This window comes from Asterias amurensis, chromosome 5 (genome assembly GCF_032118995.1).
Source record: "Asterias amurensis chromosome 5, ASM3211899v1".
Taxonomy (NCBI): domain Eukaryota; kingdom Metazoa; phylum Echinodermata; class Asteroidea; order Forcipulatida; family Asteriidae; genus Asterias; species Asterias amurensis.
In genome coordinates this window covers 23,378,947-23,406,506 of record NC_092652.1, presented here as the reverse complement: position 1 = coordinate 23,406,506, position 27,560 = coordinate 23,378,947, and the positions used below count along the sequence as shown (strand labels likewise).

At 39.6% G+C, this 27,560-nt stretch overlaps 1 protein-coding gene and 1 long non-coding RNA gene across 6 annotated transcripts; one reads left to right on the top strand and one right to left on the bottom strand.

Moving 5' to 3' along the window:
- Positions 1-1,300: 1,300 nt before the first annotated feature.
- LOC139937502 (uncharacterized) lies at positions 1,301-26,650 on the bottom strand. 5 transcript variants are annotated; one of them, XM_071932663.1, is made up of 11 exons: positions 26,639-26,650; positions 25,945-26,121; positions 18,106-18,185; positions 14,344-14,739; positions 12,510-12,884; positions 10,942-11,104; positions 10,672-10,727; positions 10,021-10,516; positions 9,180-9,235; positions 7,724-7,878; positions 1,301-6,895 (listed from the first exon to the last, which is right to left on the bottom strand). In XM_071932663.1, exons 2-11 carry the CDS (start codon positions 26,079-26,081, stop codon positions 5,816-5,818), a joined length of 2,994 nt encoding a protein of 997 aa, XP_071788764.1. In that variant the 5' UTR covers positions 26,082-26,121; positions 26,639-26,650; the 3' UTR covers positions 1,301-5,815. The 5 variants fall into 5 exon arrangements, with proteins under 5 accessions (XP_071788764.1, XP_071788760.1, XP_071788759.1 ...); XM_071932659.1 differs by lacking the exon at positions 26,639-26,650 and adding an exon at positions 26,559-26,638 and having other exon boundaries at positions 25,945-26,209; XM_071932658.1 differs by lacking the exon at positions 26,639-26,650 and having other exon boundaries at positions 25,945-26,390.
- On the top strand, positions 18,658-20,571 carry LOC139937482 (uncharacterized). Its single transcript, XR_011786064.1, has 3 exons — positions 18,658-18,792; positions 19,356-19,515; positions 20,294-20,571. It is a non-coding gene; the product is annotated as an uncharacterized lncRNA (long non-coding RNA).
- Positions 26,651-27,560: the final 910 nt, after the last annotated feature.

Below are 27,560 nucleotides of genomic sequence, written 5' to 3'. Positions count from 1 at the left end.
TTTCAAGAAACCATTTGTTTTTGTTTACACATCATCACCAAACACCCGGACAAAACTAATTGCAAAATTTTAGTTAAGTAGGCTTTGAAACTATTTGTAACACAATTAATAATAATCTCTAAAACGTTGATTTTTACCAGTGTCTAGAAATGCAACACAAATAGACAGTGTTTGTTTGTTAGAGGTGTAAACAGCGTACACATTTCAATGCGGGACACAAACTTCCGTTTGACCCCCTTTGCTAGGTCAAGTGCAGTTCAATGCCACTTATATGAATCATTTTAGTACAAGTTTATGTGTTAATTAACATTGAATTAATATGAGTAAAAATTAATATGTACATTAAAGGCACTGAACACTATTGGTAATTGCTCTAAATAATTGTTAGCATACAAACTTACTTTGTAACAAGCTTGGAGAGCTGTTGGTAGTATAAAACATTGCGAGAATCGGCTCCCTCTGAAATAACGTAGTTTTCGAGAAAGAAGTAATTTTCCTCGATTTGATTTCGAGACCTCAGAATTAGCATTTGAGGTCTCAAAATTAAGCATCTGAAAGCACACAACTTCATGTGACAATGACAAGGGCGTTTTTTTTTTCTTCCATTATTATCTCGCAACTTCGACGACCAATTGAGTTTAAATTCTGTCACAGTTTATTTTTGGATGTGTGCACATGTTGAGAGACACCAAGTGAGAAGGCCTTCAATATTGAGTAAGAAATTACCCGTTTCTCAAAAACTACGTTACTTCAGAGGGGGCCGTTTCTCAGAATTTGTTATACTATCAACAGCTCTCAATTGCTCGTTACCAAAGTTGTTAAGCCAATATTTATTGTCAGTAATTACCAACAGTGTTCAGTGCCTTTAAGAACAATGGAAGCAGTTATCGGCAATCGTTGTACAATTTATTTAAAGTCACCTGGAAATATAATTTTTTTTCTTTCAAACATAAGAGTATATGCTTACGAACAATAAAACAATTTTTTTAGTAATTGTTTGTCACGTTTATATGTTTAAAAAATATGTAAAGTTGTTTGGGGGCTGACTCCGCCTACCCCTTTTGTGACGTCAATCGAGGCAGACTTTGCCTGCAATGCGTATAGTAAACACACGTGCAAAGTACATGTACGTCCAAGTCGTGAGTTGGTACGTTTCAAAAAGTGTTTTTCTGCATTCAGCAGCAATACACCTGGTCGGCATTGCCGGAAAAAAAAAAAATCTTGTTTTGAAACGTACAAACTCACGACTTGGTCCGTATGTACTTTGCAATTGTGTTTACTCTACGCATTACAGAAAAGTCTGCCTCGATTGACGTCACGAACAGCGCCCTCTCGGGTCGGGGTCTACTCTTAGATTTGTAAATAACATAATAACTGATTTTTTAAAAACCTTAGTTAACTGTTTATTCACATTCCACTCATCAAAACACATATAAAAAATACCACTTCCGGGTGACTTTAATCGCCTCTTTTTATGGGGGAAATACTCCAGTTATACCGGTACCGGTTATGATATCAAGGAAACGGCACTCTGCTGCGAGTTTCCTCTTAAGCTTCGACCACAAGTCTGTCCTTGGCAGTACGTGGTTTACGGTTTCTGGTTTCTGGTTGTTTGTTTTATTGGGGGTGTTGTTGTTCTTGTTGTTGTTGTATTTATGCATATATATTTTTTTCTATCAATTGAGGTGAAAAATATGGGACAAAAGTCAACCACATAGAATGTGCTTGAAATGGCAACATGGTTGTTTATTCTTTATTTTAAATTAATACAAGATAATCCATTATTTGGATTCGTAAAGGTCGAAATCGACGAGAGATAAAAAAAACACAACTCGTGCATGCATACATTAAACTGATTGTGTACTGAAGTAAAAAAAAAATAAAAATTATTGTGTATTGTGGGAGTCTCTTTAAGCGAGCTCACATGAGTTTTCCCTATGTAATTGCGAGTTCCTTAATCAGTAGGCAACGAAGTCTTCTTTTTTAATGATTTTTTTTTAATGGAAAAACGTGAACACGCATCCAAACTGTCTATTTTACATTTGGTCATTACTCATAAGATCAAAACACTTTCTCGGTACAGAGCAATGCAGAGTTGTTGATAAAATTGTTATAAAAACAGTGAAACTTATCGCTGGTTGTGTGGTGGGGGTTCACTATTTTCATGGGAATCCGATGACAGGTTGAGCAATTATTTATACAGGTATGTTATTTCATGGTAAAGGCAGTGGACACCATTGGTAAATGTCAAAGACCAGTCTTCTCACTTTGTGTATCTCAACGTATGCATACGATATCAAGCCTGTGAAAATTTGAGCTCAATCGGTCATCGAAAGTGCAAGTTAATAATGAAAGAAAAACAGCCTTGTCACACGAAGTTGTGTGCCTTCAGATGATCGATTTTGAGACCTCAAAATCTAAATATGAGGTATCGAAATCAAATTCGTGGAAAATTACTTCTTTCTCGAAAACTACATCACTTCAGAGGGATCCGTTTTTCACAATGTCTTATACTATCAACAGCTTCCCATTACTCGTTACCAATTATTTATGCTAATCATTATTTTGAGTTTTTACCAATAGTGTCCACTGCCTTTGAGTCAATACAAGTAAGCCTACGGCTGCTAATCAATATTTGTTTTTATACGTGTTGTGTCTTTGGTATACGTTGGTGACGGATTTTGTTTTGATCACTGGTATTTTCTAAAGCAAATTACATTGATTCTTTATTTCCTTGTAGCAATCCATCCCAATGCATGATGTGCATTGTTATGCTCAGTTTGTGTAGTTTCTCTTTAGTTGTTGTTTGTGTTAAATGTTAAATTACATAAATTCCTGTTCGGATCCCATCTCTTCTTCTACTTTCTATTATCTACTTTCTGTTTGTGGGAGGGGCTATCATAATACCACTAGTCATAATGAAACTTAAACCGTGGTTAAAGGCACTGGAAACTATCGGTAATTACTCAAAAATACTGTTAGCATAAAAGCTTACTTGGTAATGAGCAATGGAGAGCTGTTGATTGTATAAAACATTGTTAGAAACGGCTCCCTCTGAAAAAAAACATGGTTTTTGAAAAAGGTAATTTTTCACTCCATTAATAATAAAATACTTCAGCTGAAGCATTTTGTATGCATCTGAAAGCACACAAAGTAACGCAACAAGGGTGTTTTTCTTTCATAATTATCTTGCAAATTTGATGACCAATTGAGCTCAAGTTGTACGTTATTTTATTCATAATTATGTCGGGACACACCAAGTGAAAATACGTATTTGACAATTACCAAAGGTCTCCATGCCTTTAAAGACACTGGTCACTTCAAAGACCAGTCTTCTCACTTGCTGTATCTCAACATTATCAAAAATATAACAAACCTGTGACAATTTGAGCTCAATCGGTCATGAAAGTTGGGAGATAATAATGAAAGAAAAGAAAACCTTGTCACACGGAGTTGTGCGCTTTCAGATGCTTGCTTTCGAGACCTCAAATTCTAAATCTGAGGTCGCGAAATCAAATTCGATGAAAATTACTTCTTTCTCGAAAACTACGTCACTTCAGAGGGAGCTGTTTCTCACAATGTTTTATACTATCAACCGCTCCCCCATCACTCGTTACCAAGTAAGGTTTCGTGCTAATAATTATTTTGAGTAATTACCAATAGTGTCCACTGCCTTTAAAGGGCCTGTTTATGGTTGGTAATCATTCTGAAAATGAATTGCAACAAAAAAACTTGACGTGGTAAGAATTACAGCTGCAGCTTTAGATAGTGTATAATTCATTTTGAGAAACAGTTCATCGCGAAGTACTTTACGGATTTGCAAAAATATATAATTTTTTCTTCCAAATATTTGAATATATAAAACGGTAAAGACCCGGTCACATAGGCCCCGATAACGAGAACGAAAACGATAACGATAAAAATGCACGCCCTCGATTGGTTGAATGAGCATGGGCGTATTCTGCGTGGAGCAATCCAACCAATCGCGAGCGTGCATTTTTATCGTTCTCGTTTTCGTTCTCGTTATCGGGGCCTGTGTGACCGTGCCTTACCGCTTCTCGGTAATCGTGACTATACAGGTAAATGTTATTGTATACAACTATATTTATTATTATTGGTTTATTAACAATCAAACGTAGCAGCCAAAAGGCTGAATTGTGTTTAGGTTTACAATATAAAAATACATTCAAACATCAAAAACCAGCAAATATACAATACGAGATTATAAAAATAGAGTAGATGAGAATATAAAATTTCAAAACTGTAAGTATATACATTACAAATATTTACACAATGAAAACAAGCTATCTACAGGCCAGAACAATTATTGGTGATTGAGCAGCTCAACTAGGGAAGGGATGCAACTGTTTTTGAAACGGTTAGTCCTACATTTAAGTGTACAAAGTTTATTGGAATTTCTCAGGTTGTTGTTTCTAGGTGGGGGAAGCCATTGTTTATATCTGTCAGAGGTGAGGAGGGATTTACCAAAATTAACGAAGAGCAGCTCAAGTCTAACATCCATGGCAGGGAGGCCAAGCTGGGAATAAATTTCAGCAAAAGACTTAGTTTCACAGTAATCGTAGGACAAGATAAAACGAAGAGCCTTGCGCTGCAAATACCAGACTGGGCAAGCATATTCAATAGTTGGTCTAACATACATAATATATACACTCAACAAACCAGCAATAGAAGTGCAGCACCGTTTTAATTGGCGCAGAAGGTACAATTTATAGTTGAAGGCTTTGCACATTGAACTTATCTGGGTATCCCATTTAAGATTACTCTGTAGATGAACCCCAAGAATTTTCATACAGCTGTTAGTGATGGCTGAATTACCAATATGGAAACTAGGTGGTACAGCTGGGGTGCGTTGGAAACAAATACTCAAAGCTTGATACTTGGGAGGATTGATTTTCATGTTGTTAAAAACATGGGAATAAAAACAATCGAACGGTTAAAACAAATCAAAGGTTTACACCGCTTTAATAAAAAATGAACAAGCGAAGTGAAATAAGCCATCTTAACTTTGTACGACAGAGCAATAATGTTATGTACACACTTCTTGTTTAATTAATACACTTGTCATTCAGTTTCAATTGATAATTTTGAGCACTAGTGCAAATCTTGATTAATATAGTTCGTTGTAAAGAGAGTTAATAAAATAATGTAAAAAGATACATTTCCGTGTATATTTTTAAAATTTATAAAAACATATATTTAAGTAATCTGGCCTCACGTCATCAATCTAGACTCTCCCTAAAAAAACACACAATTAAATTCAACTCAATATTTCCGCCATCTTGTTTTTTTCCCCCCGATTCAATCAATTGAAAACCGAACTGAGGTTAGGAGGACCAAATAGTCAGAGCTATGTGTTTCCTTTGCTACTACAGATAAGGAACCTGACTATAATAACTAAAAAAAAAAACTCCGGATAAGACTTGACCTAGATTTTGGGTGCCCGTGGGGTCTGACCCTTTTTGAGTCAGGATTACCCGGAATCTGTGTCAAAATGACACAGAAATGGGTCTAACTGGTGCAGAATGCACAAGTGAAGGTACTTCCTTTTTTTTTTTAATCAGTTTCCGGGTCAGCCCGTCTCAGGAACGGGTCATGAGATTCCATGAGACCGCGAAACCGGGTAAATCTGACCCGGTTGTTTCTAGAGTAGCAAGATGATATTATTTAAATAGCTTTGATGCTGCATGAGTTTGGTGGGTTCGTTTAATATGGTGGACGCTAAGGCACACCATGGTCGCTAGTATTTCTGACATTATCTGCAGGTGTCTATTCAAGCCACCTTACTTCTACAGATCTAGTTGAGCGTAGAGTATTCGCCATCGTCGGTGTTCTCGAGCGAGCCGTACTCGTTCTCAGAAGCCTGATTTTTCGGTCTCAACTTGTTATTTCTGTCGTGGTGGGAACGATCGAAGGAGTTGTAGGTGTCGTCTCTGGGTACTGGAACCGTGAGACTGTAGTCTCCATCGTCAGCCACTATTACGGGGTGTTTCACGCCACGGCCGGTACGGTTGATTACGTCGTACGCGTTGGTATCCTTGGCGTTACCCTTGCCGTGAATGTTGCCTTGTGCGGAAGACTGACCAGTGCCCTTGGGTACATCGTGTCTCATAGGGGTGCGGTCGAATGAGTTGTATGTGTTGTTGTCAGGGACGACTGCGTTGTTATGGCGAAGGGCTATCTTTCTTGCATTGATATCCAATGAATTGTATGTATGATCCTCTTGCGGGGTTTTGGCGGCCTCAGTATCTACATCATGGGGAGCATTGGAGTTCTCAAGCTTGTAGTAGTAATCGCCCTCGTTCCCCTCTGAGGTGGGAACATCCATGCTGACGTAGTTCCCATTATCACCACTCTTCTTTTTTGGTGATACGATTGGCTTCAGCACACGGGGTTCGGCATCGAAATCTACGTAGGCGTCGTCACTGCCTCTTGGAGCCGATGGGGTTGTTGTCGAAGTAGCCGCGACAGGACGTTGCGGGACAACATCCTCCAGGCCAACATACCTATCATCGTCATCATCAGTGACTTTCTTCGTTGGTTTACCTCGGTCGTTGTTTGGTATTGGCGTGTACACCAGCGGGTCGTCATCATTAGTGTCCCTGGTACTCTTAGGATCGGTGTACACGTCATCGTCTCGCTCGGTGGTGGGGTTATACGCAGTGTAGCCGCTGGAGGCGATAGTTGCGTAACTCTCTCCAGTGTTATCTGGGTTCGGCGTGTAAATCGCTGGGCCGTCATTTTCGTTGTGATCCTTGGTGGCACCCTTTAAGCTCGTGTAAGGATCTGGTTGAGGATTGGGGCGATACGCTTCATAACCTCTTGGTTGGATGTCTGTGTAGGTATTTGTCCGAGACTCGCTCTTAACATCAGGCGACTGTAACATAAAACAATGATCATATTTAGGCCTATAAACAAATACATGTATAATACAAAATAATAAGAGTAACGAAATGCATCGGCAATTTTATGGATGAGGATTGCAGGGCCAAGTTCGGAGAGCGATACGCATAATACGTGCAACTCCATCAGCTATGAAGTGCACCACCTGTAATTTATACCAACAGTTTCGTGGAAGGCAGGTTGCTCGGTTCCGGTGTGGCAGGAAATTCAGCCCCCCCCCCCCCCCCGTTTGGAATCAGTTTTCCCATACGGCAAACTTTGTACGAACTTCTTCTGACAGCGCCCTCCCATCATAGGGGACATAATCTCTGGCGGACAGATATCCCTGGGACGCAACTAGATTGACTTTCCACGAGAATAACTTAAAGGGACACACCGGCTCACCGTTTACGCAATTTAGGGGTGTAAATAATGTTTTTATAGATGGTTGCTGTAAAAATGTCACGTACATAGCGAACAATTATTAAAAAACTCCAAAGCTGTAAAAGGCCAGCGTATACGTGTTTCCAGCCGTTTTAACTGTAGCCTTGCTCAAGGCAGTCGCATTATTCGCTCCGAAAAGACGCAGCTGTAAACCCACCCGCCGTATACCCTGTGCATGGTGTGTGCGATCACACCGAATGACCAACCCGTATACACACTGTCACATCGCACGAATACTGTTCACACAAGTCATCGCACATTGCATGGGTAGTCCTAAGTTAGGACAAGTAACTGGTCCTAACTCGAGATAAGACTAGTCCTAACTCTTTGTGAAATCCACCCCAGTGCCTTTAACTATATACAAACATGTTGAACCCACCTTTATGTTAGTATAATCTACTGAGTTTTCTCGTTCGTCTCCGATGGCATACGTTGGGTTGCTGGCGCCATGGACACCGACGCCTTGAACTGGTTTCAAGATCAGATCGTTTTGCCTTGAGAGCTCGATTTCATCGAGGCCGTATGCAGGGTTGTCTGGAGAAAAAGTGCAAATTGTATAAGATAACGTGCTTGAGTCTTTTTAATAGATGTTAAATTTGCATCGGGGATGAAGAATATTCATTTGGTTTTTACACATATACACCGATGTGTGTTTAGCACTGTATACTCAGTACTTACCCAAGTTCTATGAAAAAAAAATCACAGGCATATTACTCGGCTGAGATTCGAACTCACGACCTTTTCAATTCTAGAGCAGTGTCTTACCAACTAGCTATCTCGATAGCTAGAGGCAGTTCAAATCCTATGTTTAAGCAGCGGGTATACTGCAAACGATTTTGATACTTGATTCTTTATTAGGTATAAATACATAGGCGTACTGCCAATGTGTAAGTTCTCCGCTTGCTGTGTGACCAGGTAGACTTTGTGTATTAACGTCATCACGCCGCCATCTTCGATCGAAATGATACTGTGTACAATGGCAACACACATTATGCACTCGCGGCAAACAAGATGGACCAATCAACAACCTTGTTTCGGGAACAATTGGTTATTACTCAAAACAATTATTAGCATAAAACATTTCTTGGTGACGAGTAATGGGGAGAGGTTGGTGGTATAAAACATTGTGAGAAACGGCTCCCTCTGAAGTGCCATAGTTTTCGAAAAAGAAGTAATTTTCCACGAATTTGATTTCGAGACCTCAGATTTAGAACTTGAGGTCTCGAAATCAACCATCTAAACGCACACAACTTTGTGTGACAAGGGTGTTTTTTTCTTTCATTATTATCTCGCAACTTCGATGACCGATTGAGCTCAAATTTTCACAGGTTAGTTTTTTATGGATATGTTGAGATACACCAACCATGAAGGCTTGTCTTTGACAATTACCAATAGTATCCACTGCCTTTAATGCGTTTTTGTTGTGACTGTGCTAAATTGTAATAAAAATAATTCGTCGATACTTAATCATAAGACAGTCAAGCCTTTTTAATAATCTGTAATTTTTTTAAATAAATTCAACATTGTTGTTGCTGTTTTTTAATTTTTTTTTATTTCTAGGGTCGCTGGCTTCGGTCAGGCGGCTACTATAGACGCCATCTTTGGTCCAACACACGCGCGGATTTTTGGACCAAAAATTTTGTCTAGTCGCAAATTGTCGCAACTTGCTCAATACACAGCTCTGGACTTATCCAAACTAATAGCGCCCTCTTGGGCATGATTACATCATTGCAAGGAATGTCAAGGAAATTGATTACAAACTGCTATCTACCAGAAACTACGACAAGCAAACCATAGTTAACTGTGAGACTGAGCATTTTCAGTAAAATACTTACCAGTTTCAGGTTGTCCTGAAGCCCCGGGGTTCTTTGCTGCTCGTAAATTGCCCGATCTGTTAAGAGTGGATGTTACAAGGGACAAAAACACACACAACTTGATTAACGGTTACATAATAAACCACAATCAAACTTTTAGAACAATTCAGCGTGTCATCTTGAGCGGCGCATACATTCTTTGTTGATATTGGGTGCGTTCGTTCAGCTTCCCTGGGTCGACCCCGGTGTGTGGCGGTTTTTTTTTCCCAGGACGAACGTGGGTTATAATCTGTACACATTCGACCTTGAAAAAAAAAACGCCACACACCGGGGTCGACCCAAGGAAGCTAAACGAACGCACCCATAGTTTGGCTTGGAAGTGACGTCACGGGTCATGTCATGAGAGTAGTCAGAACCCTGTTTAAGTCTTGGTCAGAGAGTACATCCGACCCCTAGGTTTTTTCGCTTTCAGATCTTTGGTTGATGTGCCCAGACTTATAGAAAAAGTAATAATGAATTATTGCTTGCTTTAACACTGTTTGAAGGTTTTGGGTACCTTTGTATGACAATGTTGTTGACATAAAACACAATATGTCCACCGGTACACACTATATACCAAAAGTTGTATACCAAAACTGGTAAATACGTTTTACATGCTAAAACTTAGACGACAATTATTTTCGTGACGTTGTTTTTTTCCATATTTCTCAAAAACTAAAGCAACTAAGGAAGTAATATTTTAAGGGAAGCGTTATACCATCTTTATCTTCAAACTATGTATGTTTAATGTTAATCTGTGGACATTGTGTTTTGTGGTACACAAAAGTACCCAAACCCTTGAAGTTCAACAGTCCAGACTTGCCTCTCCGACCTTTCCTCTGATAGTTTCCTTCCCTTTCTCCTCCAAACAAAGCACGCCACAACGAGCAGCAGCACCAAAAATACAATGGCTAGAATGACACCAGCAGCAGTTGCACCGCCGTTGCTAGCCGCAGTGTCGCCGGTCCCATTACCCTTCTCTTCGGTAGTCGAAGAAGTGACCGGTCCTGTCGAAGTGGCTGTATCAACGCCTCTATTCGAACTAGTCTCCGCACCAGCAGTCACCACTGGGAATGTCCCATGACTACTGATATAAAGCTGTCTAGTGGTAGAGGGCGGTAGAGTTCTATCATCAGTAGTAGTTCGAACCGGTGACATGCTGGTTGTCATCTGTGAACCTGTTGAAATTGGTGTTGCAGGCGTTCCATCCGATGGACATTGGAATCCAGCGTCTTCTCCTGGTTTTATGATAGTGAAATTCGTCTCGTATAAGCTACTGGAGCAGGAACAATTGAACTCAGACGGCCACAGTTCTTGACCTGAACAAAATAAACAATTCGAAGTGGTTTACAAAAAGCAGAGGTAGAACCGGGAAAACCAATTTCGTGCCCTTTTTTAAATTAGAAAGTGTAGGTTTTTTTGGGGGACATGTTATTTTAACTCTTTGAAAACAGGTGGTGCATAACATTCTTACCTTGTTCGTTGGAACTGAGTTTGCAAAAGCCACAGCTGCATTTAACCGGCTTATCGCTGCAAAAAAAAAAAAAAAAAAAATCAGATTTGGTTTTCATTTTATAAATCTGGACAATTCATTGGACATCGAGGCTGAAAACAAGCTTAAACAGTTTCTTGCAAGTTTCCCCTTTCTCCTTTAAATTTTATTTGAACTAAGAAAAAAGTGAGTAACACAAAACTGGATGTTTTTTTTTTTTTAGAACTTGTGTTGCGTTGTGATTTAACTCACGTTTCCTTGTAGCAGCTGCATCCCTCGACATTATCTCCAGTATTACATCTACGGAGCACAGGAGTTGAGCTATCGTCACCGGCATCAAAACACAAGGCGCCACGCCCAGTAAGACGCATCAAATCATAAGGAATTGAAGACTGGCACCAATCAGTCCCTGCATCTATACAAAATGGGACGACGGATCCGTCCCCCGGAGAACATAAGAAAATTAGGAAAGTGCATGGTGCCATCATCGTCATCATCATCATCACCATCCCCCCATCTCAATCACAATAATCATCGTCATCATTATAATCATAATCACCACGAGTGTTTGGCCGAGACCGTAAATTTATTCAAGTCCCATTCTCGTGCGAGGTCCCTAAACACACGTAACGCGCCAACACACGCGCCAGTTTTATGCAGCCAAAGTACAGACACATAGGCCTCAGAGCTGTGTATCGAGAGAGTTGCGACATGGATGGACCAGTTTTCTTTGTAGCACAACCCAATGGGCAGACTAGTCTGACACCTCGTGTTCACCCATGCGTTTTCTGGGGGAACAAAATGGCTTCTAATCGCACATTGTCGTAACTTTCCCAATATACGGCTCTGATAGGCCTAACACCAGTCCGCCCTCACCGTCAAATGTAGCTATTGCAGTACCGAGCACGGAACGGGTTTGGGAATGCAGAGCATCACAAAGCAGTTTTCTGACGATGGCACGGGATTAGGGACTTGAGCCAAGTCTAACTAGACAGAAGCATTTTGCAAACAATCTGCACACGAGCACTTCACTAAAACCTCGGAAATGTCTCCTGAATGTTTTTGCGTTACGTGTGTGCGAATATGTTACTTCTTGTACAACAGTTTAACGCAGTGATGGCTATTACATTTATTTCGTGTAAAGCAAAAGTTTGCCATGAAATATTAAAGTAAAACCAATTTAACAACTTCATCAAAGAAAACCAAAGAAGAATTGACCTCCGTTTCGAGATACTTAAGAATAAAGCCCAACTGACGCGATGTCATTAACCTGTAATATGGTCGCACACTAAAGCTATTGATGCATGGTTAAACAAAGGGGTTTCTTAAAAAAAGAACATCATTGTTTAGGTTTAAATTTAAATATAATAGTTGATTACAAAATGTGTTAAAATATGAAATTAGTAGGAAATATAATTCAAAAAGAAGATTATATTTAATATATAAATAAGATATATTGACATAATTACTTGCTTTCAGTCAATGTTTGGGTGTCCCCCTGTTCAGCTCGCTGCGTGTACCTTAAGTGACCACATTAAGAATCTTCCTTTTTAACAGCATATTTGAGTGTTGGTTTAGCAGCGGAAGCTCTTTGGTATCTCATGAGGCTTATGGACCTTTTCCAAACCTCGGTTTCGTCTCCGTTAATCGTGAGGTCGTTGGTTCAAATCCCGCTCTAATAACCATGTTTTGTCCAATCCCAAATCATTTAAAATACACACAGTCAATTTCCCTTGTGGTGTATTATTTAATTTTAAGTTTAAGTAGCTCAAATTTAAAATAATAAATAAAAAAATTATAAAAACAGCAACAAAAAGTACCTGATACAACTGATGCCATAGTTCTTCGTTCACAAATACGACCGTAACTCACACTGCAACTCTTGTCATTCCACTGGAAGTTTTTATTATGTCTTATCCGAAAGCATTCGTTACCGTCGTCGCCGTTACGAGACTCAAATGTGTCAAACAGGGCTGGGGTTCCGTCCATCCATCGATAACGAATCACATTCAGACCTATCCAATAGTCTCCATCGGGCAAATTACTTGTTCGTATGGACTCCAGTTCCTCGTCCGTTTCGATGTACAGCAGGTGTCCTCCCAAGTCACTGCACGCATCAGAGGCTTCGTCACGTGTTGTCGTCTCCGTGCTCTCATCGGAAACGGCGTAGCAAGAATTCGGATACTCGTCACAAGCTACAAGGACAACACATAATAGTGAACATTCTGGATAAGGACAAGTTATAATAACCAAATTACCAGTAAATACAATAGTTATTTGAAGAGTAAGGCTTTTGTGTACTCTTTGTGTACAATATTTTGTGTATGCAATTTAATAGTTTAAATGAAGTATACACCAATTAACTTGTTCATATTCAGGATTTGAGGCATTGCATGGTGGGGTAACACCATGTGTGTATATCTACTTACAGGTAGAGTTGACACTGTGCCACAAGATATCGGCTATTTCATCAGCAGCATTTGGCACACTATCCTACCACCCTCCTCCTCTAACAACCACCAACCTACTGACACGCCTCACTACACCCGAGAGGTTTCTCACACAATGGGCAACCCTAACAATGGTCCTGAGCCCGCCAACCACACAACCAATCAGAGCATTGATTGACCTGCAGTGGGTCCACTGAACCCCTATAAATAAGCCTACTCCTCTCTACCTCTTCAGTGTCCTGACCAAAGATTATAGAGCGCCGCAAGGCGCAAGATGCGGAACTGAAGCTTTATCTATTGTTGGAACGTGAAATACGCATGGGCGCCATTTCAGCAAGTGAATGTTGTGTTTCCCATTGATAGGAATGGTCATTGTCTGCACTGAACTGCACTGATCTATTGTTGTATCAAAAGAGTTACTTGCCGAAATGGTATCCAGTGGGATTTCACATTTCAGCCCGAGTTCCGCATCTTGCGCCTTGCGGCGCTTTATAATCTTTGGTCCTGACGATGACTAGAGCAAGCTAGTCGAAACGAGTAGTTTTCGAGAAAGAAGTAATTTTCGAGAAAGAAGTAATTTTCCACGAATTTGATTTCGAGACCTCAGATTTAGAATTTGAGGTATCGAAATCAAGCATCAGAAAGCACACAGCTTCGTGTGACAAGGGTGCTTTTTTCTTTCTTTATTATCTCGCAACTTCGACGACCAATTGAGCTCAAATTTTCACAAGTTTGTTATTTCATGCATATGTTGAGATACACCAAGTGTAACAACCTATAAACAAAAACGAAGATTAGAAACAAACGAAGATGAGAAACAAGCGTTTCACTAGTTCGTTCGAATTTATAACTGTGACTTGTCGAGAATAAGTCAACCGTTTGATTAATTATCTTGTTTAAACCATCTTCAAGTTCCCATGAATGTCGTTCAAAAACTTATTAAGCAATCGTTTGAACGAATGAACTTGAAATAAGTTTTCTTTTTGTGTTGTTTCTCACTTTTCTTTACCCCCCCCCCCCTTTTGAGTGGGACGGGGAGGGGTGGTGTGGGGTATGGTTTTATTCCAGTGTGACATACATGTTTCGATGTATTTATTGGTAACTCTTATGGGAATGACTGTTCCAAGTACGTTATACTCTCACTATCGTATCTAACCATATAGAAGATTTAAAGCTGGAATATTGCTTAATATAATTAACATACCCTGGTCAGTCTTTTCACAGATAGAACGTTTGTATTCGTTGCAATCGCCTGTTTGAATTGTTATCTTTGCCACAAAAAATCCCCCAAACCTTAGGAAGACACAGTTGCCACCATCGTCCTCGATTCTTGAAAGCAACATTGAAGCTATCGATGCATTCCCGTTTATCCAAACATATGTTACGTCCACGGCAACCAGTCCCAACCAATAATCTTCACCGCGCAAGGAAGAGTTTCCACGCAGAGTTCCAGCCAGAAATGTCTGTTCTTCACGTGTCTCTACGTATACAAGGTGGCTGTAATGCTGTATACAGTCCTCCACAGAATCATCACGTGATTTTCCACCCGTCTCGAATCGGTAACACGAGTTATTGTGTTGTAACTCGCCCGGCTCACAACCTGGAAAACAAAAACAGAGATACGAGAGAGGTACGTGATTGAAAACATGGGCTAGGCTAGAACAAGTGTTGCTAAAAAGCTATAGTAAATTATAAAACCCCTTCCAAATATTCTGTTTTTTCATTGGTTTAGAGCGCGTCACATGATATGTCTTAGTTTTACTAGACGGCGGCCGTGTAATAGTGCATCGTTTGCCGTGTGATAGTGCATCGTTTGCCGTCCGACGACTATCACACGGCGTGCAGTACCCAGACGTCTTTTACCCACCTCATACCCAATCAGTGGTGCATCTGCGTATCTGAAACGCGCGTACGAACGTTACGTGTGCGAGGATGATAAATAGTCTGTTGGGGGTGTTATAAAACAAACATTGTCTGCTTTAACTCGTGGAATGGTTAAAACTACGACTCCCTCGGTGACCCCCGGACCGTTCCATTTTCCCTCGGCTGCGCCTCGCGAAAATAGAACGCTCCGGGGATCACCTCGGGAGTCGTAATTTTAACCATAGCACTCGAACCAATCAATATTTGTATAATAATGTTTGTTCTTGGTTCAAAGGAATGGAAATTATCAATGATTCTCGTACTAGTACTTGTAGTAATTATTACTAAATTTTGCTATTTTTTTTTTACTAAATTGTTGCTACTTTTTTAACTGTTGTGTATTAAAAAAAAAAAAAAAAAAAAAAACCATATTGCTATTTTTGCTCATGTTTTTTAATCCTGCATTTTAATGTTTTTCTTGACAGTGTTAAAGCGCTTTATAAATTCATATAAGTTAAGTTAAGTTATAGTGAGAAAACGAGACACGAAGTCAAATCTACGAGCTCTGAAAAAGAACAGTAGGCTTTTAAGTTTGACATGAGACTAAGGCACTATCGGAATTGCTGGCTACGGCTATGGCTGTTGGTAAGGGTGATGCTAAGGACGTCCTATACTTCAACGCATGATGACGCGGAAATCTAGCCGTAGCCGTAGCCGTAGACGTAGCCGCTTATTCAGACACGCTTATTCAGATACACGGTAGACCGTATATTGAATAACCGTTTGTTTTTTTGCTGTGAAAGTCGCCATCTTGTAGATCAAACCGTATGCGCGTCAAAACGCGTACATCAATGAAGCACGCACGCAACACTATAAGTTATCACACAAGCGCGAGTGGAATACGGAAAATATAGCGCTTCTGCGTCCCATATCCAACGAGGCCGAAGGCCGAGTTGGATATGGGACGCAGACGCGCTATATTTTCCGTATTTCCACGAGCGCGCGTGTGATAACGTATTTATCTTCAAGCAAACTTGGCGCGTGACATAGAACACACAAGACGCATGGTAGTGATATTAGCCGTGCAATATTATACAAATATTGACTGCGTCGAGTGCTATGGTTAAAACTATGACTCCCGAGGTGATCCCCGTAGCGTTCTATTTTCCCGAGGCGAAGCCGAGGGAAAATAAAACGCTCCGGGGATCACCGAGGGAGTCATAGTTTTTAACCATTGCACGAGTAAAAGCAGTCAATATTTGTTTTATAACACCCCAAACATTTCTAAATACTGTACTATTATTATTAAGTTACAGACCTGAATGCTACAATCCACTGACGACGCGAATACAGATTGCAAACACTTTTACTTACTGTGTTGCATGTAGAGTCGTGCAATCCGAAATGGTTACAGACTATTAATTTGTCATACTCGCACACGCAACGAACGTCTGGGTACTGCACGCCGTGTGCTAGTCTGTCGGACTAGCGCACGGCGCCATGTGCTAGTCTTCGGACTAGCGCATGGCAAACCGACGGCCGTCGTCTAGCAAAACTAAGACATGTCATGTGACGCGCTCTAAACCAATGAGCAGGCAGAATACTTGCAAGGGGTGTTATAAAGGTTTTTATCACCACTCCATTCTGCCCATCTGATTGGAGGATTAGCGCGTACTTGAAGATAAACAACATTGTTATACCTCGGTAACAAACTGTAAAGTTTGATTAGTCGAGAACCAATCACGTGACGTGCAACAAAAACGCGTGTTACATCATGGCTCGGGGGGTCGGGTAACATGAAAAGTGATGTACACCGGGGTACATCACCTTAATCGTTCCCAGTGTTGGTCGATTTCCAGCGCTGTGTACGAAACAACCGCGGGTTCGAGGGAACAGTCAGGAAATGTTTCTCGTTCGTCTGCTTATTAAACAATGAATAGTCCGTCGTAATAATGTTTGAAGATAACAATAGAACTTTGAGAAGAGGAATATTAATGTTACAAAGGTATAACGAGACAATTGTTGCACGCTGTGATTGGGGTCCATGGCCTCGGGGGGGGGGGGGGGGCAATGGCACCCTCGGCTTCGCCTCGGGTGCCATTTCCCCCCTCGGTTGTATATTCCCGTATTCTCACTTGGTGTATCCCAACTATGCATAAAATAACAAACCCATGAAAATTTTTACTCAATTTGAAGTTGTGCAAAAGAATAATGACATGAAACACAAATTAAGTTGTGTGCTTCCAGATGCCCCAAAAGAACCTTCAGGACTGCAAAACTTTTAATCAGAACAAACAACGGTTGATTATTTATTTATTTTTTAACTACGTTAAAGCCTTTGGACACTGTCGGCAAACAGTGTTGTCCAAGGCCCACACTTCGTGTATCACAACTTATTTATAAAATAACAAACCTGTGAACATTTAGGCTCAATCGGTCTTAGGAGTCGGGAGAAAAAACGGGAAAACCCACCCTTGTTTCCCCACGTTTCGCCGTGTCATGACATGTGTTTAAAATAAATCCGTAATTCTCGCTATCGAGAATTTATATTGTTTTAATGTTTTCTCAAAAAGTAAAGCACTTCATGGAATAATATTTCAAGATAAGTCTTTCACCATTACCTTCTGTAAACCCTGTAAATTATTTGTAAATATGTGAACTTTTAATTTGTTTTCTGTACCGAAAGTGTATAATGGCTTTAATACTTCAGAGGGATTCGTTTCTCACAATGTGTTATACTATCAACAGCTCTCCATTGCACGTTAAGCAATAAGTATGATATGCTAACAATGATTGTTTTTAGTAATTGCCAATCGTGTCCAGTGCCAATAGAACAGTAAAATAATGAGGCTTTACATCAGTGTCTATATGTTTCCTCCATAATAAAAAGGAAAACTTATATTGCAAAATATCTACATAAAAAGGTGCTCAAAGCGCTTGAAAAGACAAAAACAAAGCAACAGAGGGAAGAGGGAAGAGTTTTACCTCAAATTCCAATGGACTTTGTTTATGGATAGATGCGATATCCCAGTGGGGTTGTTTTTGTCTTTAGTTGTTGTGTTTGTTTTACTATAGCCATCAAAACTAAACTGATAGCACTTACCTGAAATTGGTGTTTTACATTCAAGGTTGGATGACTGCGACGCGCAATTACATGTGGTTACCTCGTTCTCGTCCGGATAACTAAAAGGAGGAAATAAAATCATAATTTACAAGGCATAATGCGATCAACATTAATGTAACATCGTAACATTTTGTACAAACCGATACCCAGGGCCAATTTGCAGATTAGCCCCCATTTTATGCGCAACAATTGATCTTTGGAAAAACGTCATCGCACGGCAATCTTGTAAAAGTTAAAGGAACACGTTGCCTTCAGATTTCACAAAATTTCACGTTTGAGGGTGTTCCTTATACTTATTTAGAGTTGTTCTTGCAATAAAACACATTTAATGTGTTGTAATTAGTGAATGGTAATTAAAAAAAACAAACACTGACCTCTGACCCCGAAACATGGCCCGCGAAATATATACGTTTTTCAAGCCGTCAAAACGATCGTCCGTTTATGCGCGATGTACAGCAGTTAGGCTGGCGCCGTAGCCTGGTAAACCTACCAGAAGAACACGAGGTAACATACCGTTCACTACCATACGACGTTGTGTGAAATGTAAACACACCATTTTGCTGTCAAAATGGATCGCCGAAAAACACAGATTCAGCTCATTGCTCTACGCAAAGAGATGATTGAAGACACGTCCAAAAAGAAGGAACGGACACCTCGCCAATCAGGGTAAGAATAATGTAGTGGGACATGGACTAGCCGACGAGAGAGAGAGAACGGACCGTGATTGTTTATACCCAATGCAATGTTATTGTTGGTTATTATTGTGGACATGACACGTAAATTCACAGCCATGACAGCCGCAACACTGAGTTGTGAGAGTACATAAATGTACATGTACTATGACTAGTTTACATGTAATTTTGTAGATCTATTCACTTGGTGCATAGATGGGGGGTGGGGATTTTCATCGAGTGTCCAGCGTCCTAATGACTTGGCATAATTTACCCGAATTTACTTTGATGCTACAATTAAAAGAGCCGTTTATCTGGCTGGGAAGGGGAGGACTTTTGTAAAAATTGTAGAAGTACATTTTAAAAATACTAAATAGTACAGATTTATTAAATGTTTTTTGTATATTTTTAACAGTTTACCCAAAATATTGTACCCAAGTCAACTCGTACCCAAGTCAGCCCGAATTCTTTCAAAGAAGTGTGACCTTTCAAACAATAAAAAATAAAATTGTCGAGAACTAATAAGTTATATCAATGGTTATGAATTTCTTGTTGAAGGTACTATGTGAGCAGATGCCAGGACTTGGCGTAAACATCTTGGAGACCTCATCAAACCCAACCAAGCTGGTGTGTTTGTACCAACTGTAGGGAGATGCCAACACAACAGGAGAGGTCATGCTGCAAACAAAGGCCGGATGAATGCTTCTCAAACTTGGCAGTAAGAGACTGATTATTTCATACTGTCAATGGCATATATCGTTGCGGTACCCGCTGCCAAAACATAGGATTCGAACTGCCTCTAGCTGCCGGGCAACCTCGGTAGTCTAGTTGGTAAGACACTGCTCTAGAATTGCAAGGGTCGTGGGTTCGAATCCCACCCGAGTAACATGCCTGTGATATTTTTCACAGGACTCGGGGAAAGTACTGAGTATACAGTGCTAACACACATCGTGTATGGGTAAAACCAAAATTAATATAATATACACATGTACTGTCAAAGCAGTCCAGTTTTGTTACATGATATTTTGATCTGTCCGCCCCCCCCCCCCCAAAAAAAAAAAGGAAACAAAGTAAATATGTTAACAAACATTTAATAAGGAAACACAAATTTAAGCTTTCATTCATTGTAGTTACTTGTAAACAGCCTCCTTCGCCAACGTTGCATTACCAAAAAACTATACACTGAACAGCCACATCCCAAATTTTAATAACATCATGTCTTTGACCAGCAGCCGATTTCACAAAACTTTACGCAACTGCGTAAGTCCACTTGTGCAACGTTTATGGAGCAACTTGCGCCATTAAAATTGCGCAAGTGAACTCAAGCAGTTGCGTAAAGTTTCGTGAAATCGGCTGCAGGTAGGTAATATTTGCAAAAATGTCACTTTAATGAATCAACATCAAGTGCATGGGTTTTATATTCCATATACATGTACAAATAACCAATTTTTATTTTGTTAATTGTTTCAAAAATGTTTGTGTTTATATTTGAAAAGATCTTGAGGCACCTTGTTCTGGACCACCATTAGAGTTGGCACGACATCACAGGAATGACATGTACACCAGGGGAGCATGATGTACACAACAAATGACTTTGCCACCCAGCCAGCCTTCACAGACAACATGTGTCGTGTCAGAATGGTACTGGAAATAGAGTAACACTACCTAGTTACTGTTTGTAAAATCAGGGATATATTTCCAGATAGTTTCAACTTTCATGTACACATGATTTATGCAAAACAGGTTTTACAAATGGCAATATTCAACAAGTAGATTCTTATTCCTAAATTAACACATAATGTCAATATTTCAACTTATTATTATTTTCTTTTGCACATTACTTATGTCAACAAATCATTGAATGTGATGTGAGCAGAGTTTGTTTTCATCACAACGAAATAATATGATTAAGTTTAATTTGAAGTACATGGCCAATTGTTTATACAATCATCATATTTATTGTATTATTTATTTGACATTTCGATATTTTGTAACAACAAACACACTAGAACAAATACAAAAACATAAACAATCTGTATTCAAATAAATTTATCTGAAATATCTTTATTCTGTATTCATAAAGAGACATGGATCATAGATGCAACAAGTTTGATAAACACAGTGCCATTTCAAATTTTTAACCTTAACCCTTGCAAGTATATTTTGATTTCAACCACATGCCTGTTATGAAATGCATGGTCAGAATGATGTTTTAGAACTAGTCATATTGTTGACTAGCGTTGACTAGCAGACCATGTTGGTTCGAATAAGTAAAAGTTTTAAAGGAAAACCACCCAATTTCAAGTCCTACTTGTGTTGATCATTCTATTCTACTTTTAAAACATCCTTTCTAACCATATGCATTTTACAACCAAATCACTTGATCTAAGGCATTGGTCTCTCTAAAGGGACTTTATACCTTAGATGTTGGTAATTACTAATTTGTGATCATAAAACTCACTTGATAAAGTGATGAGAGGCATGTCAAAGAGCTGGTTTCTATACTGCAATGGTGTTTTTCTTTCACTGTTTCTTGCAGCTTATATTGCCAAATTTAGCCCAAAATAATTGTCACAGGTTTATTATTTTATGCATAAATATTGAGGAGATACACCAACTATTACTAAGGATACTGCATGGGACTAAAGTGTTCTTTGGCAAAGGACAAATTTAATTAATGTTTGCAAATACATCGTGTACTGCTGTAAATTGTAAAAACATTCAATAAATTGTCCATATTTATTTATAAAGTTCCTATAAATTTGTGACAAAGATTCTCTTTGATTACATACAAACTCTAGAACTTGCCAATAATGCTAATAATGCACTGACCTTATATCTTATGCACACCTGTACAGACAATTTTGTAGCCAAATTGTGGAAAGTTACATGGAAATTAAATTTAAGAAGTGGAAAATGTGGATTTGTGTTTTGCTACAAGTTCTTCTGTTGGTAGTAGTGGGGGTGGTGGTATTGGGGGGGGGGGGGCGGATGGCGGCTGCGGGTAGAGGCCATTCTTGCACCATTAGCGGTAAGCCTGGGCGACTAGTGTCGCACTCCAACTATTGAATCCTGAGTCGAGTCGCGACTATTGTTTTCAACTATTCGGTTAAACGTGCTACAAAAATAGTTTTAAAAAAATTGCGTCTACCTGTTTGGTGAACCAATTTAGTCGCTCATGACTATTCATGACAACATAATTTACTTACAGAACACAGTCAGACATCAGTGACACAAATCTTCAATCTTTTCCGCTTGAATTAGACTATATTGTGCTTGCGGCACACATTGCCACAGTGCATCGTGATAGTTAAAATTTTGTTGCGACTAGTGTCGTAGTCGCAACTATTGGATGGAGGTGCGACTAGTCGATTAGTAATTTTCACTGGTCGCCCAGGCCTAATTAGCAGAGTTTTCCTGTCCTGCGAAGAAGCTGGTTGTCATCTAACCGTGCTTGGAAAACTTCTTTGATGTACGTGTACTCTTTCTTGTCCATACCGGCTTCAATAATCACATCACCACCCAACTTTCACTGTGACCTGGGAATCAAGTATCAATACAAAAATGTTACAAAATAATAAAATTGTTCCCCGTTTCTGATTTTGTTTTGTAATTTTTGAAAAGAGTTCTTCTAGACTATGGCCCTTTTCGAAACCACGGCTTTGGCTTTGGATTCAGCTCGGGCTAGCTTGGCCCCGCAGATGTTTGGACAATACTGAGCGTGCTTTGCGTAGGGATTCAGACAAGGGGACGGAGTCTGAAGCCGAATCCATAGCCGAAGCCGTGGTTTTGAAAAGGACCTATGGAAGCTTCATTTTTGTGGACAAGAGTATTAATTTATTTTAGCTTTCCTTGCCAACTACCATTTGCAGTATGTGCTCCCTGTTCAGATGCATCGAACAGTAAATGTTGCTGTCAAATGATTCTGAGCAATGTAAACAGGAGCTACCTCAAATAGTACTGTCCAAGACCAAGGTTAAGGAATTACATCCCCATAATAGACATAAACATTATTTTATCTATAAAATAATGAATGTATACCCCGAAGAAAGGATCATGTTGGCAAATAAGACAAGTGACATCATCTATCCTATGGCGATGGACTAGTATTAGTAATAGACACCACTGTCCTGTTGCCCTGTGACTCTACATACGTACATGCAAACAGCATAGAGAAAGGACAGAGAAGTAAAGTCCCTGTAATTTTGTGTCTAAAAACGAACTGTGGGGTATAGGCCTATGTGACTCGCAATTGCATACTATACTTACGCGGTAAACACGGTAAACGCCTCTGACATGTCTGAGCAGATGTTTTGTTGAGAGGATGAATTCTCTAGCTGTAGTTTTGGTATGGGAGGTCATGACACGTCCATTTTCAACTCCACTCGCTAGTTAGTATACGGGTACTAGACATTTTTTCGTGTACAAAGTGTTCGCATTACTAGACTGGCCCCGCTAAAATCCTACACCGTACGAGCAAGAACCGTTCACTGCGTCTGGGGAGGTCTGGCCGCGGGGGATGATGGCCCGCTGGACGGCAGCCGCTCGGCCCCGGGACGTGAGCTGAACTTGCTGCTTAGATAGATTAATAAAAAGCTAATTCAACGTAGGCCCTTTTATTTTTGTTCATGAACTGTTTTTTTTTTTTTGAGTAACCATGGAGGAAGAGATAGATACAAATGGGTTCGTAAAATTGTTAATAATTGCTCAGTCGTATAGTTCAACGGCTGCGACTGGAAATAAGACTAGTGAATTTGGCGGCCATTTATGGGAGTCAAAATCTTGACCCCCATAAATGGCGGAGCGTTTTGTTTCGAGAAAGTTAGCAAAAGTGAAGCAATTCTAAGGCATGTTTGTGTAGATCATTATATTCTACTTTTTTAACATCTTTCCAACCGTAATAATTTTACATCAAACGCTTGTCATAGCCCAAAAACGCCCAACAAAGCGCAGCCCGAAGGCAACGTGTTCCTTTAATCAGGGTATTGTTTGAATTAATGTACTTTCAGAACTGACAGAAGTTTTTCTTTTAAAGGCAGCGGACACTATTGGTATTTACTCAGAATAATTATTAGCATAAAACCTTACTTGGTGACGAGTAATGGGGAGAGGTTGGTAGTAAGACATTGTGAGAAACGGCTCTCTCTGAGTAACGTAATTTTCGAGAAAGAAGTAATTTTTAACGAATTTGATTTTGGGACCTCAAAATTAGATTGTGAGGCACGAAATCAAGCATCTGAAAGCACACAACTTCGTGCGACAAGGGTGTTTTTTCTTTCATTATTATCTCGCAACTCCGACGACCAATTGAGCTAAAATTTTCAAAGGTTTGTAATTTTATGCATTATTGTTGAGATACACCAAGTGAGAAGACTGGTCTTTGGCAATTACCAATAGTGTTCAGTGTCTTTAACGAATACGATAACACTCTAGAAAACAAAATACATCTAGTAGAAAAACAAGTAAAAAGTGGGATACATCTAGACATAAGTTAAAGACCCTGGACACTATTGGTAATTGTCAAAGACCAGTCTTCTCACTTAATGTATCTCAACATATGCATAAAATAACAAACCTGTGAAAATTTGAGCTCAATTTGTCATCGAAGTTGCGAGATAATAATGAAAGAATAAACACCCTTGTCACACACAGTTGTGTGCGTTTAGATGGTTGATTCCGAGACCTCAAGTTCTAAACCTGAGGTCTCGAAATCAAATTCGTGGAAAATTACTTCGTTCTCGAAAACTATGTCACTTCAGAGGGAGTCGTTTCTCACAATGTTTTATACCATCAACATCTCCCCATTACTCGTCACCAAGTAAGGTTTTATGGAAATAATTATTTTGAGTAATTACCAATAGTGTCCACTGCCTTTAAGGGCAGGCAGTATAAAAGAAAACAAATTGTTTGTAACACACAGTCAAATCGTGAACCTAGTTGTTTTAACCACTTGTAAGCCCACAAGTTTATAAGTATAATGAACGCAAGCACACATTGCACTTTTCGAATCCTGTTTGTGAGTCCTGCTAATAATATTGTTCTTATCTGTTAATTATTCCCCTTTCTAAAGCATAAGGGTCGAAGATGAGCAAAGAAAACTTTGTGGGGTCTGTTGTTCCACTGGGGAGACCTCTATTATTCTTTAAAATGATTCAAACTGACATAGCATCTGAGGAATTTTGTTGACATTGTTTTAGCCAGTTTCCTGGTCAACTTGACCCGGAACTAGGTCAGGCTTAGAAGGACTCGGAATCGAATCCGGGTCGAATCTGACCCGGGAGATTTTAGAGTGAAGATGCCCGTATTGGCATTATCCCATAGTCTTTACACAGACAATGGGCCGTATTCATAAACAAATAGCAACGGGAATTCCCCTTAAAACCCTTCTATAAGGAGACCCTATTGTTCCCCCTTTGTGTTTTGACCTCGCTCTCCATAAGGGTACCATAAGGTAGATCGTACATGAACACTGCGTCATGTCAATCTTTAGTCAGTGCTTTAAAGACACTGGACACATTTGGTAATTGTCGAAGACCAGTCTTCTCACTTGGTGTATCTCAGCATTATGCATAAAATAACAAACCTGTGAAAATTTGAAACCAATTGGTCGTCGAAGTTGCGAGATAATTATGAAAGAAAAACACCCTTGTCACACGAAGTTGTGTGCTGAATGCTTGATGTCTGGACCTCAAAATCTAATTCTGAGGTCAAATTCGTGAAAAATTACTTCTTCTCGAAAACTATGTTATTTCTGAGGGAACCGTTTCTCACAATGTTTTATATTACTACTCCATTGCTCGTTACCGAGTATTGTTTTATGCTAACAATGTTTTTACGCTAACAATTGTTTTGAGTAATTACTAAAAGTGTCCATGCCTTTAACATAACGCCATTTAAAGCACACGTTTACAAGTATTATGCCTATACATGTACACTTAAAGAATCAAGTGCTTAAATTTGTCTTACAATTTTCCAGGAGTTTCCGCATTGGTTTTGTAAAGGGAAATAAAATGCTGCGATGAAAAACAGCATACAATCAGAAAAAAGAGTAATAAAATAAAACAATTGTACCGCCTTTGGGATTGAAATTGTAAAACTATCTTTACGAAACAGTTTCGTCAATTTACTGTTACTCAGTTACTCTTACCCGCCGTGGTAATCTCTACGCCGTCGGAACCTGGTTCCATCCCCGCCGATGCCGGTCCCCTCACCACCCACCGATGAAAGAACACTCCAGGCGGTTAAGCTGATGAGGACAAACTTCAGACGGTTTCCCGAAGTCATGATTCTAAAGATGTGGCCACAAAACAGCCAAAACTCACATCTAAGGATTTGGATGTCACAACCAAACGAGTGGTAAACTAGAACTATAGCTGTGATCATTCAACTTTGGATGTTTCTATGTTATGCATCTGTGTACATCATTGAAGCATGTTTTCTATTTAAAGGAACACGTTGCCTTGGATCGGTCGAGTTGGTCTTTGAAAAGCGTTCTGTAACCGTTTGTTATAAAATCGGTATGGTTAGAAAGATGTTGTAAAAGTAGAATACAATGATCTACACAAATATGCCTCGAAATTGCGTGGTTTTCGTTTTACCTCGTCGACAAACACGGTCGGCCATTTATGGGAGTCAAATTGTTGACTCCCATAAATGGCCGACCGTGTTAGTTTGCAAAGTAAAGGGAAAACCACGCAATTTCGAGCGATACTTGTGTGGATCATTGTATTCTACTTTTACAACATCTTTCTAACCATATACATTTCATAACAAACGGTTACAGAACGCTTTTCATAGACCAACTCGACCGATCCAAGGCAATGTGTTCCTTTCAAGCTCACTTCCATAGACACTGTTCCATCGCAACTACTGGATCGAACTCCGTACGCAAATTGTTCAAAGCTGAATGGCAGTGTTTGCTCATGACAAGACCTTTGCACTGCTTCATGGCCAGCATAAGCCTTGCTATGGAATTCAGTACTTATTCTTGAATTCTTGTTTTTTTGCGTTTACTTCCGCCTAATCATGCGTGTTTTCCCCTAGCCATTCGTTTTGTGTGTGGGGCGTCCTTATCACGCCCACACCAAACCGATTCTGACCCTATAAATAAACCTCTAAAACACAACGAAACCAAACGGCTTAAAAAAAAAAATGCAAATTTGAAATTGTCAAAGACCAGTCTTCTCACTTGTATCTCAACATATGCATAAAATAACAAACCTGTGAACATTTGAGCTCAATTGGTCGTCGAAGTTGCGAGATAATATAGACAGAAAAACACCCTTGTCACACGAAGTTGTGTGCTTTCAGATGCTTGATTTCGAGACCTGAAACTCTAAGTCTGAGTACTTCTTTGTCGAAAACCACGTTACTTTAGAGGGAGCCGTTTCCCACAATGTTTTATACTATCAACCTCTCCCCAATACTCGTTGCCTTTAAAGTTGATCCAGGACGAATGATTCATTGTTTGGACTTTTGGTTCCAAAATAGCTATTGATTTGGCGATAATAATCTAGTACTAACTATTGTTTTAGCAAAGCATTTCCTCATTTTTTTCAAAAAAAAAGAGAGTATTTTATCCAAGTACGAAACTTGGCACTGCAGTGTCTAACTACCTTTGTCTATAATTATGGTTGAAGCTTTACTTTTGTTAACTTTACTTTTTTAGACTGTTAATGGCCTTGGATTAATACAACCACAGAAGAGTTTTTGTTTTCATTTTCATTTTCTTCCATGAAATAACAGTCCATCATCTGATGTAGT

Excerpts from the sequence above, each read along its gene's own strand:
- LOC139937502 (XM_071932659.1), bottom strand. The coding sequence starts at position 26,180 with ATGATCACAGCTATAGTTCTAGTTTACCACTCGTTTGGTTGTGACATC. Across the intron at positions 18,186-25,944 it reads CGTAGAGATTACCACGGCGG|TTATCCGGACGAGAACGAGG; the intron begins GTAAGAGTAACT and ends TCCTCCTTTTAG. Across the intron at positions 7,879-9,179 it reads TTCAGGACAACCTGAAACTG|ACAACCCTGCATACGGCCTC; the intron begins GTAAGTATTTTA and ends CTTTTTCTCCAG.